This window comes from Colletotrichum navitas, assembly GCF_030913465.1.
Source record: "Colletotrichum navitas strain CBS 125086 chromosome Unknown LY79scaffold_249, whole genome shotgun sequence".
NCBI lineage: Eukaryota > Fungi > Ascomycota > Sordariomycetes > Glomerellales > Glomerellaceae > Colletotrichum > Colletotrichum navitas.
In genome coordinates, this window is record NW_026850795.1 from 1075 (window position 1) to 18304 (window position 17230).

Genomic DNA, 17230 nt, shown 5'->3' on the forward strand with positions numbered 1-17230 from the left:
ACAGATGATTATCGCACGCATCTAATAAATACAAAGACTACCACAAGGTGTACTGCACATTACGTCCAATTAGAAATACTAGCAGGCCGTCACACCCAAAGTTAAAGAATACTAAGTACTATATGGATTTAAGAATAGTATATAAATATACGAGAATAGTATAAGTATTTAAAACATCTTTTAAATTTTTTTTCTAAATTTTATAGTCTACCTACATTGTTTTATATAGTTTATAAGATATAGTGTCTTTTAGCAGGATCCTAGCGTTTCAAAATACCTTACATGTGGGGGTAGCAGCTATCCTCCTAGTACCTTAACCTGCTATTTAAACAATATTGCCTGCGCGGATCCACTAGAAGAGCAAGCAAGCAGAGCTAGGGTTTTGCATCTTTACAGAGAGTGTAACAAGAATTAGGTGTAAAGCATGTAATAAGTATTAGCTCTTTCCTTACAATGGCAACGTTTTCCTTGCTGCTAAGATGTGATGACGTAAATCACTTAGTCCTCTAGACTGGAGTTGTGCTTCCTAAATGTTAAAGACAGAAAATGTTACTTAATAACCAGGTTCCGATATTAGTAAGACGCGCCTGCCAGTGGTTTCCTCTACTAACACAGACACAGTACGCTTTCTTCCAAGATAATCCAACCTGCTTACCTAGGTAGGCACGTAATAGTAATAGGTACATGTTCAGTCTATCCTCGAAACCTAGCTTCCCCCTCATATACTATGTTTGACCATGCTCTTTTTTGGCGCTTCTTTTCTCTGTTGTTGCGTAGCCGATACTGAGTTTATAGCTTGCATGGAAGCTGAAGGATACCAATTCTGAAGTGGTTACATAGGCCCTTTCACCTCAGTATGCATGATGGTTGAGGTGTAACACAATTATAATCCGTCGCCTTTGACAGAAGTGAATATTTTACAGCACCAGTTAGCGCTCAGTTGGGATATTTGGAAGTAAGAAAAAAAGAAAACAAAATTCAGCATAAAATCAGTTGCCGCTATATACACGCAGCACCTTCGGTCTGACATCTTATAGGGGAAAACCTCCGGCACTAACGCTGCTTGGCTCCTGACCATCACAGCCATCCTTCTTAGATCCCGTCATTACAAACTCAACTTCCTTAGCAGCAAAAAACTGATTGAATGATATACGACAGCGTCCCATAGATACGCCGTCAAGCTTAACGGTATCTACAAAGGCACGGGCGTTTGCAGGTATGTCACGTGCTAGGCTAGCTGGATCAAAGCCTGTAGCTTTAACAACAACACTTCCAAGCACTTCATTTTTTACCTCGTACTGAGGCATGAATGGTGACAGCACCAGCATTTCGCCCGAGCCGGGCACAGGATAGAAGCCCAGCATATACCAGACCAGAAGACTTGCCATAGCAGCGTTATCATCGTTACCCGGAAGCCCGTTTCGGCTGATGTTGAAATTGTCATAGACGACGCGGCGTACTTGCTGGATCGACTCGGCAGGTTTCCCAACGTGATGAAAGAGAGTCGGCGTTTGGAAGCTGGGCTCATTGCCCGGGAGGTAGTAGCCCGCGTCAAAAAAGTGGTGTAAGCGTTCTTCAAATGTTGAGTTGCCCCCAAGCAGAGTAATCAATCCTCTCACGTCGTGTGGTGCATAAAAGCTGTATTCCCAACTGGAACTCTCGTACACACCATACGTGTTAGTGTTCTGTGTGCTGCATGTTCGTGTCTGATATTTGTCGAGTGGAGAGCAATCCGTCGGGTCTGACGGTAGGAAAGTGCCATTGAAACGACGGCGAGCTACAAAGTTGGAAAAACCATCGGATTGCAGATCCGGGTTGAAGTTTGCGCGGTATGACAGGCTGCGATTGAGGAGGGCATTGGAGACAGACTCAGGCTGGCCCAGCGCTCGGGCTGCCATGGCAGCAGTGAAGTCTCCAAACGCATACTCAAGCCCGCGGCTTGCCTCGCGCGTCCTTTGACCCGTAGAGATGGTATCCAGGAAGTCCCAGGCGACGTAGCCGATCTTGTTGTAGGACTCAACGCGACGGCCCGTGTGATCCCAATTGGGGGGCGCCTCGTTCACGTCATGCGCCAACGCATCCCAGAAGTCGTCGAGGCAGACATTCAAAATGCCTGCATGTGCCGCGTACTTGACGACGAAGTCGGCAACGATTGGAACGGCGTTATTGCCGCCTTGAACCCAGCCATAAACATTATTAGCCCGGCATTCGGGCAGCCACCCCTCCCGGCGCCATCCATCAACGTATGTATCGACAATTTGAGCCATCTCTCGCGGTGATGTTAGGGCCATCAGTGGAAATAGTGTTCGGTACGTGTCCCAGCTGCAATATAGGCCATCAAAATAAGGGTGTGAGGAGTTGGAGTATGGCGGCGGAGCGTTGGTTGTGGCATTATTGGGTGACAAGAAGGTCCTGTAGAAAGAAGTGTAGAAGAGCCTTTTGATAGTATCGTTTGTGTCGGCGGACAGGACTATACGACCTAGTTTCCTTTCCCACTCGGCGTTGCTTGCTGCGACAACCTCATCAAAGTTAGGCTCGGGGATTTCTCGTTCCATATTCTCACACGCGCGCTCTGGCGACTTAAACGATACTCCACGGCGCACGAAAACGAAATTTTCATCGCCACTCTCGCTGTACATGTACCGCACGATAGCGCCGGCCTGCGTGTCCGGCTTGAAATCGACCCTGTTCAGGCGCTCGTCAATGTGTGCCAGACTCCAGCTGTCAAGATCGGAGCGACGAGATTCCCACCCCTCGTCGTTCCCCCCATAGAAGGCATGCTCCGTTGCGGTCTTAGTGAGGGCCAAATCGACACATTGGAAAGCTGTGTATGCAAAGTGGCTGGGACCAAAACTGCTACGCCACGTGCCGTTCATCACGAGCCGCTGCTGGCTCCAGTTCACCCGCATCTCGCCGTATAGAAAGGTTTTCGCTGAGTCGCCAACCCAGTCTAGTACCAGCGTCGGCGCGGTATCCTGCGGGAAAACATATTTCTCTAGCGAAGCTGCCTGGGTGGATGCCAGTTCAATCCGTACACCACTTTCGAGTGACGTGCTAAAATAGCCAGGGAAACCTGTGTCGTTTTGGCCGTCGCCTATTCGGCGCAAAGACCGCTGCAGTTCCAGCGCAGGGCAGTCGGTGAAGGTTCTGCATACCACAGGCATGATGGGAAAGTTGCCATAGCTGCCTGCTGAGCTTCCAGTGCCGGAGTCATGCAATGGTGACACCCCACGCATTAGCTCAGTCGATTCAGACACGTACCCAGCCGGCGCATACCCCGCTACGTTAATACCCACCTTCGCCATTGCAAATGGGACTGCTGCACCGGCAAATACATTGCCTGGGTTGTCGTTCTGCGCTGTACCCGTAAAGACATTGACATACTGCGTGAGCGGCCCAGGCACCTTTTCTATGGCGAAGCTTCTTTTTGACAGGACCTGTAATAAGACTAAAACACCGGTTAAGTAACGCATAATAGTTTCTCAAGGCTAGACGCCAAAGACAGGTTCGTGTGTGTAAAAAAGATATATCAAAGACGATGCTTTTAACATATGGCTTTCTACACCACGTGAACTGGAGTTTTGGAATCCGACATTACTGGAAAGACTTTTACAAGAACAAGCGGGCCATACGACTTCTTTAAGATTGAGGAAAAGGGTAATTGAAATGGCCAGCACAGAAAAGCTTCCATTTAGCCTTTAGCATGTGACGCAATGGATCACTCGTTTCCTACCTTGACCTACAATATTAGCATTATGCGACAGTTTTAGGTTTAAGGCCTAGTAAGAATGAAATCTTCAAGTATGTTACGTAATAGCGAATAACTTGGGGTTAAAATTTAAACAGGTGAACCATGTTTTGAGTTCAATAGTCTCTGAGTTCCAAATACGCAAAGCTTTAACATGCCGCTACTAAGATCCTACCGAATACAAAGCAAATTACACACATAATTAGTGACATGAAGTATTTAATCATTGATGAAAACGATCCCTGGAGCTGTGTTCTCTCCGTGAAGCTGCTCAGGTTTGTGGCCCAACCACTCTGGCTGAGAAGAGGAAGGCAGGCTCTTATCGCTTTAAATCTGCATTGAGTGTTATCCTAGCCGCAAATCATATATTTATAGGAACATTTCGGTTAGTAATTTTTTTCTTTCATTCCAAAGAAGCCAATCAAATAAGAGTTTAGTTTGACAACGTACTTGACATAGCTATATAGTTAGAAAAGAAACGGAAAACGCAAGGAGTTACAATAGTCGCGTTTGCATCAGGGCAAATATAGAGATCAAACTTTTCTACCTGGCTGCCGCCGCAGCAGCAGTGAGTCTGTCCAATGACATCGTCGCGGTTGCGGGCTGGCGAGATTTGGCTGCAGTCCAAGCGGGCCTCAACGGCATGGGCATCAAGGTCATTAGGCAAGGCCAGAGTTACGACTGCAAAAAGAGAGAGGACAGGAATGGCGAAGAATTCTAATTTGTAAACTCCCTCGGGGATATTGAGGCGTGAGTCTGAGTCTCGTGATTTGCGTTTTCTCGTAGATGGGCGAGTGTATTAAGATTAATATAGATGGAAGCAGAAGGTGTCACTTTGGGGACCTATATCCTTGTTACTTTGCGAAATGGATTCTCTTCACTGCTCTGTGCACTATCCATTGAAAAGATTGACTGACAGCCCTATAATTAACCGCATCTTGCCTTCTTATTCGTCCTTGCAGCTTTCTCCTGATTCTATCATTCCCGTGCAATGTTGCTCTGGAGTATCACAGTGTACATGTAGTTTGAAAAGAAGAAAAACCAATGTCTAATAACCTTCCCTTTTAGTTAAAGCTCAGTGGCCACCAGAACATTATTTTTGTAGCTCTTAGAATTGAACACTTGGCAATCAAGTCCCTCTCCTGAATCGTACGCGAGACAGTCTAGATGTGGCGATACTCTAAGAAGGCTTGTGACTCTGGGTAGTTTCTAATGATCAGATCATGATATATCTAATCCTTTAACAATAAAATATAATATATTGTCATACTAAAAACGACGCCGTTAGTGGCAGAGCAGCAACTAACGCCTTATATAGGACCTATATAGGTCACAACATATATACTCTGAGAGACCGATCGTAGCATTCAATCCTTTGAGTCCTAAGCAAGAAAGTATGCGTTCTAAGTTAGGAATATCTGTTAGAAGCCAGTCTACAGCAGTTAATAGTACATATATTTGTAGGCTCTATCCCGGATGGTTCCCGTCCTAAGTTGATAGGTAGTTACACCGTGCCAATGTATTGCTGGCACAATGTAGAGAGGAATATATATATACTTGTATGTCTTTGATGTCTGCAGTTCATAATGCTAGTTCTATGTTGTTTATTTTATCTATTAACAATGTAATTAGGTAATATTTTCTTGGACAGACTTCGCCCATGTCATTATCAGTCTAACACCTTAAGGTAGGTACCAGCGCCATAAGTTTCTAGAGTCAATTAGTAATATGAGTAGTAATAATCAGGAGTGTACAGATCACATTGAAGCCTTGAAAATTAAATAACCTTGATTTGCCTCTTGCTGACACCGGAGTCATTGTGAGCCCCTCGATACATGGCGAAATTACATCGAAAATCCGGTTTGAATCGAAGGCTGGCTCTGCCAAGATGTCAGCTCGCTGAACTACTAATAAGATATGTGCATGGAAGGAATGCAGCAGGATTCGCCCCACAAAAGGAAGCGAGGCGTATCTTGGGTTTCGAACCCAGGTTAAAGGAAGGGTTTTTAGGCAGCTAGATAGTTATTTTCATATAAAGGGGGAGTCTTCTAGAAGTGGGAATGGCCGAGATGTAGAACACAGATTATTTTTGAAACAATATTTCAAAATGTTGAACACACTTTTGATCACTTTTGGGCGTCGATCCATAGCATTTTTGTCAATAGCGAGTCTTTTGGTCCTCTGCCTTGCCGACTACACTTTGGCAACCAAGATAAGAGCCGGCAGTGACCCCACGGTGATGAAAGTGGGAGACACCTACTACTCGGCTGAATCGGCAGATGGTGGCATCTATGTTCGTGCAGCATCTTCATTCAAAGGTCTCGGCGTCTCCAATGTTCGGCGCGAGAGAGTATGGTCTGATGCCAACAACAGGGGTGCTGTCTGGGCTCCAGAGATTACTACAGATCTCGGACGCACCTATATCTACTTCTCGGCAGGCGAGGATGCAGCTCATCGTATGTACGTCATCAGCGCTGACTCGCCTCTTGGCCCTTCCTCGGTCGAGTCTAAGCTCGCTTTGCCAGACGAACAATGGGCCATCGACGGCACCTTCTTTGTCTTTGAAGGGGAGGGCTGGTTCGTCTGGTCTGGCTGGCAAACAGAGAGCGAGAACTCGGAACAACCCCTGTACATCTGCCGCATGGAAAGCCCTACGAAGCCCATTGGGCAAAGATACATTATCTCGCAACCTCGGGAGTCATGGGAACAGGGTGACAGCCCCATCGTCAATGAGGGGCCCCAAGTGATCATCGACCCTAACGGCCAGCTGCACATCGTCTACTCAGCCAACGGCAGCTGGGGCAGCAGATACTGCCTTGCCGATCTTCGACTCCGCAAAGGCGGTAATCCTACGTACGTATGGGATTGGTACAAGTCGAATGGCTGCCTGTTCGGTTCGCATCAGGACAGGATGATGAGGGGCTGGGACACAACCCTGTATATTGACGGGCCAGGACACCACACATTTGCCCTCCTCGATGGTGATGTAAACAAAAGTCCGGGAGGGGCCGACCACATCCCGTTCATGTTCCATGGCGTCGAGAGGGGCACCCCGTACAGCTGGGAGGCCCGCAGTTGGTTTAGTGGCAGTTTTGTCTGGTGGAGCAAAACCATCTACAGCCGGAATAATGTCCCCGGGGAGAGAAGCAATACAGGATGTAGCTTCAAGTTTTTCGAATAAGCAAAGAAACTATATTTGCTTTTCTTTTTTCTTTCCATCCTTTCTCTTTCTCCTTTTCTTTTAGGGTTTTATCATTAGAGTATGATTGAGGGCTTCTAGCCAATGTTATCAAAGAGAGCTGGTCTTTGGACATAAGATCACCGATATCAGTTGAAGAATTCAACATCTGTTCTGCTACGCAAACTTTGCTCTCTCCTCCCCTGAACACAATGGTGTGGCAAGAGAAACAAGGAAACCTGGGTACACATAGTAAGAGATAAGAGCCTTTCAGTTCATATGCAGTCCCGCTAGGTGCCAAGCCGGGGATAAGGGCCGGACATAATAGAGTGAGATAGGATGTTGAGGGCCGCTAGCCAACAACCCATGGCGAGCCTTCTAAGCAAACGGAGGCGGATAGTACACCAAGTTTGTGCCCAATACTGTGGCACGGATAGCTATCCAGTGATATTATTACTGTGGCGCCTCGGCGGCCGCAAATAGCAGGGCCAGATGCCACCAGGTCAAGGAGTTCGTCCAGGTCTGGTAGTAGAGCCAGCAAGTTGGCTTTACCACTCAGGAAACGAAGCAATGCTGTCCTGGACGTCCCTTTTCCATGGCATCTCTATCTCGAGCACCTCTCGTTCGGCCGTCAACCTTAGTCACCTTACCTAGAGCCCCGTTGTGTCTATTGTGGAGGATGCAAATGATGCAGCTGAGGATACATACGCGCGCCTAGCGCGCCTCTTGTCGACACAGCTGGAGCATGTTGTTGACGACGTGTGATGGAATAGACGGCGTATAGTGTATATAGAAGTAGATTATAAGATTAAAATATTATATAAGAGACAATATCAAAAGGCTTGCGTATACTAGCACTGACTTCACCGTGACACGCTGACCTCTTTTCCTACATTATAGTGATAGCTAATTAATGCAGTGGGCCATGTTGGCCTATCTCAGCACGCATTCCAACATAGTCTGAGGAGCACCGAAATCTGTCACATACGACCATACCCATTGGAGAACTCGGGATCCCGTCCGCTCTCCCATGGATAAGCCAATGAGGGCCGGATTAGTAGTTGGGTCGGTGACGACCAGCGAATACCTGGTGTTGTATGTTTTCGACTCTTTTGTCTCCTTGTCTTGTAAGGTATCTATTGACACGCTCGCGAGCCTCTGTTAGTGGGCATGAGCACAGGAGGGTTTTGCAGTTGTGAATCATTTGTTGACGTGATAGTTGGCTTTGTATTGTTGCTTCCTGTGTATCTGGCTCAGCTAGCCTTAGCTGCCAGGGTGCCTCGAGCTGGGTCACATGGATGACCTAGTTTTCTTCCTTAGAAAAAAGACTGTTATACCGTGGTGATCACAAGTACATTCTGACCTTCGTCGCTAATATGCCACTTTTAAGTGAGATACTGGCAGGAGCAGTGCCACGACTATGAGCAACCGATGTTGCGTAGACATCTATTAGCCCTCTAGCAGTATGTTTTAGCTCTAGGGGCGCTTAGTGTAGTTTCTACTAATTAAGCGCCTATAACTCTTAAGTGTAAGAGTTCTCAGTTAGTAGCTAGTGTTACTCAGTAAATAAATAGGTTTTGATTATATAGATTATTTATTTTATAAGGTTAGTAAAGAAGTTAAAGTATCTTAATTTCTTTTCTTGTTACCTATCTTTAGAGGTTAAATAGTGTATCTTATTAACTCTTCTTGTTTCTAGTTGTCGTAATACCTCTATAATATTGTGTAGCCTTGTAGGGATCTAACTAGAGCTAGAACATCTATTAATATAGTACCTACTGCCTAGATCTACTATTAAGACACGTATATCTACTATCAAGTTCTAGCTTCCAGCAAAGGGACTCGAGTGAGTTCATGCTCGAGGTGTCGTTGGCCCTTTTGACAAGACCTTGTCTGATGGACTGAAGTTTGAGGGGAATTGTGCCTCCGTCTCGACGAAAATCCGACTCCCGAATGTTCAGCCTTCTATTAACATGATGCACCCTATGTATATTATATACCGCTGTAGATCTTGATGGCACTAGATCCGCCCTCATGGCGTGCCTGCGTGCCTCTCTTGGTTCTCATATATGTCGCCACACGAGATCAAACGCATGTACTCATCATGAATTGATACCCTGCTCGACCTTATCACCCATCTGAAACGGTGTGCTGCGTACGAACGAGGAAGTAGATGTGCAACTAATAACGTCGCAATTCAACGTTTTAAAGTTCAGAACTCTTGTCGGCAATTCTGCCTGATGGCACGTCCTACGAAACGGAGACACGAGTCAGGAACAACATTAACCCGCAGAACTAGGCTCTGAAGATTTTCCTGTCACGTCATAAACGCAGATGCACCCCGCCGGTTCTAACCAAAACCCCTGGGAAAGTTTTACTGTGGTCACAATCCTGAACAGAATAAGCTCCAAATACACGTTTCGCTCAGCGTCAATTATATTCCAGGAATCCCTATGAAATACTACGCCATTTACCTTGCGCTTGCCGCGCTGGCCGTCCTCGCCACCCGACAGAATCTAGCAGCCCAGTCACGTAGAAGACGCAGGCTCCACCAACAATCCAACGAGCGCGTCCTAATCCTTGGCGCTTCCAGTGGCGTTGGTCGCGCTGTTGCCAAGCAGTATGCGTCTCGTGGAGCACAAGTCTGTGTGGTGGCACGTCGAGTCGAGGATATCGCTGCTCTTTCTGAAGATTGCGGAGAGAGATGTATCTGGCACGCTGCAGATTTCAGTGACGTGGACAATTTGATCAGTCTAAGGGCTCGTCTCGAAGAGGAATGGCAGGGTTTGGACACTTTACACATCTGCGCTGGCGTCTCTGCTCTGCAGCCAATTATGGCTCTCACTGGGATAAAATCTGACGGCGTTGATGCAGACGCGGCAGGGATTCGAAATGCTGTCGACATTGCAGGACGGGCTTTGAAGGGTAACTTCTATGGACCGTTTGCTTCGGCTCTTACATTTGTGAGTTTTACTGTTGCTCATAGCATGGATACGGCACTAAGAGTTTACAGATCCCCATGATGACAAGAACCTCCCAGTCACCATCAATTCTCCTGGTCTCTTCAGTCGCTGCGGTGATCCCTGCACCAACGAGAGCGCTCTATGCAGCAACCAAAGCCTCTTCGCTCTTGATGTTCCAGTCTTTGGCAATAGAACACCCGAAAATTGCATTCGCCTTCATCCTGCCCGCAACTATCGAAGGCAATTTCCGGGCGTCTGCAGTAGATTCTGGCCCTGTCAGAGAAGATGACCCAAATAAGCACGGGTTAAGGATCGATTATGTTGCTGCTAAATGCATTGATACAGTTGATCGTGGCATCACTGGAAACGTCATCTTGCCCAAGTTTCCGTACGCTGTTGCACAGTATCTGTACCTTCTCTGGCCATCTTTCATCGAGGCTCGTGCACGCAAGAAGTACAACTTTAAGATATAAGAGAGTTTCGGGTTTAAATTATCGGTAGGATGGTTATGAAATATGCAAGAGCCATGGCGTAGTAAAATGCGTTTTTACGCCAGCCGCGCCGCCAACTTATTTCCGACTTGTCAATTTTGCTGAATCATACCGTGACCACTTTCTAGGTAAAGTTCGTTTTGACGTGCCCGCGTAGCTATGTCACGGAATGAATCTTATCACGGCCATCTTTTATTTAGGAATGGGAGAAACCGTTTGGCTGGCAGAACAAAACACAATCAGCCTCTACTACTACCTGGAAATGGTGGTATCATTATAGCTGTGGATAACATGCTATGAGAGAGGCCCCCCTCCCCCCACGTCGCCGTCCCGCTGCAGTGCATTCATTTGGCCTACCCGGTGAGTATGCTCTGAACCGGCAGATTTTGATAGCGTGCCATCTCCCCCGCAGCATTTCAAGATATACTTGGAAAAGCTTCCAGTTGATTGAAACAGTCGATCGCTGTCATTCACAGTTATTCAATGTCAATTACACTACCGAATAAGAGCAGTGATCAGCAGATGGATAGTAGCCCGTTACTGTTGAGAATACGTTCAAGACTGCAGGGTTGTAGCGTACTGACTTACGTAATGAACGAGGAAAACTCTATGAGTTCAGCGATATGGTGTCCGCGTTTGCATTTGCCGCATTTTGCCACTCATGTTTGTGTGAGCATCTATGCCTAAGTGACTGCCACCACTTGGTGTTGTAAATCACAGGTGATAACGAAATGCTACTCGTCAGATGGCAAGCAATAGGTTAACTGGTTTATCTGTAATCCTGACCGTCAAGATCATCCAGTCAAAAGATGTATCTTTGGCTACTGGGGTGAAGGTGGTTGCGGGGAAGAGACATGTAAAAACGACTGCACAGCTCCGCATAGAGTTTCCTGATATCTTGGCACAGGCAAGTTCGCCAAATCGGACGTGGAATCAGGCTCCACGTCAAATTGATATTGCAAGCCCTACTGGAGAGAACACATTTTCTGAAGATGTGCTGCACACCTGGCATTCAACAGTCGGCCAGGCGGGTAAAGGCGAAAGAGAGTGGAGTTGACCTAGCCGAGATCGCGAGAGGTGGTTTGGTTGTGTTGTATGTCTGTGCAGGTGGCTTAGGATAGCTGGTTTTCAATAGGACGAGACTTTTAGCGTTAGCGCCACAATGCGCCTTGTTTTGACTTATATGCCTAGGCAATCCAGGCTGGCTCTTAATGATAAAATCTACCTCCTATTAATATTCTGAATCTTAGTGATTATGTATATATTTGTTTCAAACTGATGGTTGCCATGCTAAGCGGGAGTACTCCGAATATATTTAGCTTTGGCACGAAAAATTCTACAATCCGGCATGGTGTAGCGGTTAGCATACTCCGCTTTCAAAGGAAGGCCCGGAGAGATCCGAGTTCGATTCTCGGTGTCGGAAAAGAACTTCATGCATTTTGCCTTTTGATTTCTCCTCCACTCCCACACCCCCCTTCCCCTGCTCTTTTTTTTTTCTTTTTCTGCTTTTTAAGCCGCCTTGTATACAAAATCCGAGTCATTACTAACATGTACACAGCATGTGTCTTGGAGAGCAAGTCAAGGTAGCTACTACATATTGTGCTCTATCTCATTTTTAGTACTCCGTACGCAGCCCAGCTAGGAGGGAGGGGGTGGTACCTGATGACATGCATCTATCCTAAAAGAGCAAAACCAACATTGTCGATGCGTCTCAAATTGTGCTTAACCAAGCAGTTTGTGCCCGTAAATCCCCTTCAGCTGTGGCGCTTTGAAGTACGATAGGGCATCAATGACCGTTCGAACAATAGCACTGAATCGGTTGTGTAGCTCCAGGAGATCATACGTGGTACGACCGCGGATATAGAGAAGGCCGTTCACCACGGCGTCGCGGCGGCGAGACGGGGCGTAGGGTATTGAGCGAGCGGGTGAAAGTAGATGTTGCAGATAGGAAGTGAGACGAAGTATCCTGATATCTTTTAGGGCTTTAGGAATGACGCTTGACGGGTTCTTGCAGTAAGAATACTTACTAGTATAGGAAGCAATGCGACCAGTGATAACCCATTACAATGTGTCAGAGCAGAAAGGGCGATCCGTGTAAACGCCATTTTGAATAAATACAGTGGAAGAAGAAATAATAATAAGCATGCCAAGCGGTCTTTGAATAAACAGAAGAGCCTATGCCAGTAAATATGCGGTCATGAACTGGCCTCACTTTAGAAGTATAACTTATGCAGCCATCGCGGATGATGAAAGAGTTGTCTCTGGTTGAATAACAAACACCATATCTGGATGTAGCACTGTTTATGCACTAATATGAAATCTTACTGTTGCGATGTTGACCATCGCGGATAAATATCGGAGTTATCAGGTTAACCCCAATGACTCATTGCCAGCAAATCCTCAGATATTTAGCCATAGATTCTCTAAGGATTCATAGGTAATAAGTTAGTTATTTAACTAACTAACCTATAATAATTATCCTTCTTTTTTTTATATATAATAAAGAACTATAGTTACCTTTATTATTTATTAATTACTACTAATATATATAGTTAACTATATTAACTTATCTTTTAGTATTACTAACACTAATTAGTAGTTAACTTTACTATTAACTATATAAGTTAACTTTACTATCTAAACTATAGATTAGTAAAGACTATAAGAAGAAGTAATTATTACTAGTTAATTATTTATATACCTAGAGTAGGCAAGTACTAAAAAACACCTTTATAAATACCCTTACTATAATAGTTTATACTAATTACTTATTATAATAGGTTAATTAATAGATCTATAACTAGTCCTCTTAACTAGTAAAAACCTTATTAATTTATATCTATTATATAAGCTTTATTACTTTTAGAGAAGCGCTTTTAACTATAAAAAACCTTTTACTTTATATACCTATAGCTAATTAGTAATTATTTATTATATTTTATTTATTATAAGCTCTTTAGCTTACTAACTTCTTTTTTTATATATATACTTCTTTTACTAACTAATAGTGTTAATAAGTTATTAATATAATAGTCTATTATTTTCTCTCCTTTTACTAACTAATAGTATTAATAAGTAGCTAATATAATAGCTTATTATTTTTCCTAAGTTATTTATCTATAAGAGTATATTTTTCTCTAGCTATTTATACTACTAGTAGTAATCCCTCTAATAAATATATATGCCTTTTAGTCTACTAGAAAAAACGCCTATGTTTAAGAGGTTATTAGGCTAATAAAGGGCAATAGTAAATAATACTACGCCTATAAGTAGAAGACCTAAGCTAAGATTAGTAAATATAATAAGCTTATAAGTAAGTAAGGCTTATAAGTTACTATACCTTTACCTATAAGGCAACAAGAAGAAGTTTATAGTAAGTATAATATACTACTTAATATAAAGTAGTAAGTAGTAGTAATTAATAATATATTTACTATATTTACTAACCTTATATAGTATATTCTCCTATAGTAATAAAGAAAAGACTATATTAAGAAGTTATTAACTAACTTTATAAAGGAGTAATAAGCTTTTACGCTTAATACTATTACTATATTTTATATTAGTAGTTATAAGTATTATAACTATATTAGTAGTAAATTACTTTACTATACTTATAAGGATTTTAATAAATAGTTTATAAATAACTTTAAGGTAATTAACTAAAAGGTCTTAATAAGCCTATATAACTTCTTTATTAATTATAGTGTATAAGTTAACTATAGTAAACACCTATTAATTACCTAATATATATTTAATATCCTTTAACAAAAGGAAGGCGCCTACTAAACTAATAAAATAATTATTATTATTAAAAGATTATTATATAACTTTAAACTATATCTTAAAGACCTTAACTTTATTAAGAATATTTAAGGTTATAATATAATCCTATATAGTAAAAAACTAGCTAAAGTATACCTATTACTAGTAATTACCTATTAGACCTCTTATAATAACCTAACCTTTACCTTACTACTGCCTTTATTAACACTAAAACCTTATATAATAGCTAAAATTAATAGCCTATATATAATAACTACTATACTACTATAAGAGCTTTTATTAACTATAGTAATATTAATAGTAATATTAAGGCTAATACTAAAGTAAATAAGTAACTTTATAAAGATATACTTTAATAACTAGGCTATAAAGTACACTAGTAGCTAGTATAAGACTATTAACTTAAAATTACTACTATTTTATAACTTTTATATCTAAGTAAGTATAATATAAGACTACTATAGAGTAATAATTTAAGTAATACTCTAAAGTAAACTATAAAAGTATTATACTTTTACCTTTTACTAATAGGTAGGTAATTTTAATACTTTAATAGTAAAGCTTAAAGAATAATTTAAAGGTAATTATAATAGGATTTATAGTAATAGCTATAGGTCTTAGCAATAGATTACTAAGCCTCTAGCGCCCTACCTTACTATCTAGTTTTCTAGCAGTAGAGCCCCTATTATCTAGGCCCTATAAGCTTAAGTCTTATAATATACTAATACCTACTATTAAGCCTTACCTAGTTAAGTGCCTATAGCTATTATCTTATAATTCTTAAGCTTTTATCTCTCTTAAGTAACTAGTATAGGCAAGATAGATTAGAATAATAGTAGATATACTAATTACTTACTAACCTATTATTAATATACTACTAGTGTAGACAAGCTATAGTTATCTATAGCTAAGTACTTAATATACCTAATTAAAGGTAAAGACTAACTACTATTATTAGAAAGGTTTATATAAGGACCTAATAAAGAAGAAGTACAAGAAAAGTCACTATTATAAGGCCTAGACATACTAGACTTACTAATAGTTAGTAATAATACCTTTATTAATAAATAGTTATAGAGTAGTTAAAGTATTAGTATAATTATATAAAGTTAAAGGGTTCTAGATCCTATATAGGTAATAATATTATACTTCTAAAAAACTATAAAGACTATAGTTAAAGAACACTAAAAAGAACAAAGGTATTATAAATACCTCCTATAAAAGCTTACTAACTAACTAGTGTAGTAACCTAGTAGAAAAGAATACAAGAAACCTTTATTCTATAACTATAGACTCCTAGAGAAAGAATCTATAAGTGCCTAAGTAATAGATTAGATTAATACTATAAAGGTAGCTAATAGGCTTTATCTAGGGAGTACTATAAAGTAATAAGTTAAATAGGCCTTATTAAAGGTATTTTTATTATTATAGATATAATAGTATAACTATAAAAAGAGGCTTACTAAACCTTTAGTCTAGGATAACTTCTTAGTGTTTATTTACTAAAAGTATATTAACCTAGAGGCCTAGGAGTAAGACTACTAGTAGAAGCTTTAAAGGATATAAATATATAATAGCTAGACCTTATTATAGTACTTTACTAAGTAGTTAGTAATATACTATAACCTTAGTATAGAAGATATAGAAGACTTAAAGGCTAAGGCTTACTAATACTTTTTTAGGTTACTTTACTTATTATAAAATAAAATAATCTAGTAAAAAGTGCTTATCTTCTATATAAAGAATATAGCCTATAAAGCTAATTAATTATAGTTACTAAAGGACTAGAAATTTAGTAAGAGGTTATAAAAGGATAATAAAAAGCGCCCTTAGAACACTAATAAGCACCTATAGAGGCCTATACCCTAATAAAAGGATTAGAAGAAAAAGGCCTTAAGGGACTTAAAGCTAGTAAATATAATATACTACTAGCTAAAAGGTAACTAGTATAGTAGTTAGTTATATAGTAGCTAGTTACTAAAAGGTTAACTAAAGTTTAAGTACTATTTTATTTATAACTAAAAAAGGTATCTTATAACTATATACTTAAAAAAAAAGTTTAATAGTATAAGTAATAGTAGGCTATTTAATTACTAACTAGACTAAGGAGCTACTATAGTATAGTATATTATAATAGACCTAAGAATTTAAGAGCTTAATCCTATAGAAAATAAGTAGGTATAAGTAATATACTTAACTTACTTATACCTTAGATAATAAAAGTACTTATTAAGGTAACTATAACTAGTATAGTAATTATCTTATAAAAGGATATTAAGAAGATTATAAAAGTATTAATAGATATATACTCTAAGGTAGACCTTATTAGTAATAGACTAGTAAAGTACCTAGGCCTTAAGCTAGCTAAAGTAAGAATACTAACCCTTAAGGTATTTATAAGAAAACTAATAGGTTAAAGAAAGGCTTATTAGTTAACCTTCTTCTTAATTAATAATTAAGGTTAACTATAGAAGATTTACTAACTAGTTATTAAAATAGACAAAGGAAAAGACCTACTTAATATCCTTATATCTAGATAGTCTATAGGCTAAGAAAGTATTTAGATTAATATAGCTACTAATAAGTAGTATTATAAGGTAATCTTTATTACTAAGCCTAAGGTAATTACTTATAATATAGTTAAAAATAAAGAGTAAGTATATATACTTTATATCTTCTATAAAGTTAGTAAACTAGTAAAAATAAAACTAGTAGATATTCTCCTAAAGAAGCTTAAGAGTAAAATAGTAACCTTTAATAAAGGTTTAGTAATAGGACTATAGGTCTATAATAAAGTAAAATATATAATTAACCTAGAGCTAGGGAAAAAGCTACTATTTAGGCTAATTTATCTATTAAATAAAAAACAGCTAGAGAAGCTTTACTAATATTTTACTAAGAACTTAGTAAATAGATATATTACTATATTTACTAGTAAGGCTAAAGCACCTATATTATTTATACTAAAGAAAAATAGTACTATATACCTTTATATAGATTATTAAGGCCTTAATAAGGTTATATAAAGAATTAGTATTTATTACTATTAATTAGTAAGCTATTA

General features: G+C 40.5%; 5 protein-coding genes and 1 non-coding gene across 6 annotated transcripts; 3 read left to right on the forward strand and 3 right to left on the reverse strand.

Annotated features, from left to right (window-relative positions):
* Window positions 1-1031: 1031 nt before the first annotated feature.
* Window positions 1032-3585, reverse strand: LY79DRAFT_645235 (glycosyl hydrolase family 92-domain-containing protein; the record flags this gene model as incomplete). Its single annotated transcript, XM_060562438.1, has 1 exon — window positions 1032-3585. Exon 1 carries the CDS (start codon window positions 3471-3473, stop codon window positions 1032-1034), a length of 2442 nt encoding a protein of 813 aa, XP_060406793.1. The 5' UTR covers window positions 3474-3585.
* A 596-nt stretch (window positions 3586-4181) lies between these two features.
* On the reverse strand, window positions 4182-4469 carry LY79DRAFT_530971 (uncharacterized protein; the record flags this gene model as incomplete). Its single annotated transcript, XM_060556222.1, has 1 exon — window positions 4182-4469. A coding segment is annotated over one exon (288 nt), but the record flags the coding sequence as incomplete, so codon positions are not given.
* Window positions 4470-5583: 1114 nt separating this feature from the next.
* On the forward strand, window positions 5584-7157 carry LY79DRAFT_654424 (putative alpha-N-arabinofuranosidase 2; the record flags this gene model as incomplete). The annotated part of the gene is made up of 2 exons (XM_060562649.1): window positions 5584-5608; window positions 5899-7157. The coding sequence occupies 2 exons, from the start codon at window positions 5584-5586 to the stop codon at window positions 6927-6929; spliced, it is 1056 nt and encodes a 351-aa protein (XP_060406795.1). The 3' UTR covers window positions 6930-7157.
* A 2222-nt stretch (window positions 7158-9379) lies between these two features.
* Window positions 9380-10362, forward strand: LY79DRAFT_530982 (short chain dehydrogenase; the record flags this gene model as incomplete). Its single annotated transcript, XM_060556223.1, has 2 exons — window positions 9380-9889; window positions 9940-10362. The coding sequence occupies 2 exons, from the start codon at window positions 9380-9382 to the stop codon at window positions 10360-10362; spliced, it is 933 nt and encodes a 310-aa protein (XP_060406796.1).
* A 1360-nt stretch (window positions 10363-11722) lies between these two features.
* Window positions 11723-11803, forward strand: LY79DRAFT_t288. The gene has a single exon. It is a non-coding gene; the product is annotated as a tRNA-Glu (tRNA).
* Window positions 11804-11896: 93 nt separating this feature from the next.
* LY79DRAFT_178157 (uncharacterized protein) lies at window positions 11897-12670 on the reverse strand. Its single transcript, XM_060551279.1, has 3 exons — window positions 12408-12670; window positions 12040-12353; window positions 11897-11984 (listed from the first exon to the last, which is right to left on the reverse strand). Exons 1-2 carry the CDS (start codon window positions 12483-12485, stop codon window positions 12255-12257), a joined length of 177 nt encoding a protein of 58 aa, XP_060406797.1. The 5' UTR covers window positions 12486-12670; the 3' UTR covers window positions 11897-11984; window positions 12040-12254.
* Between the last annotated feature and the right edge of the window lie 4560 nt (window positions 12671-17230).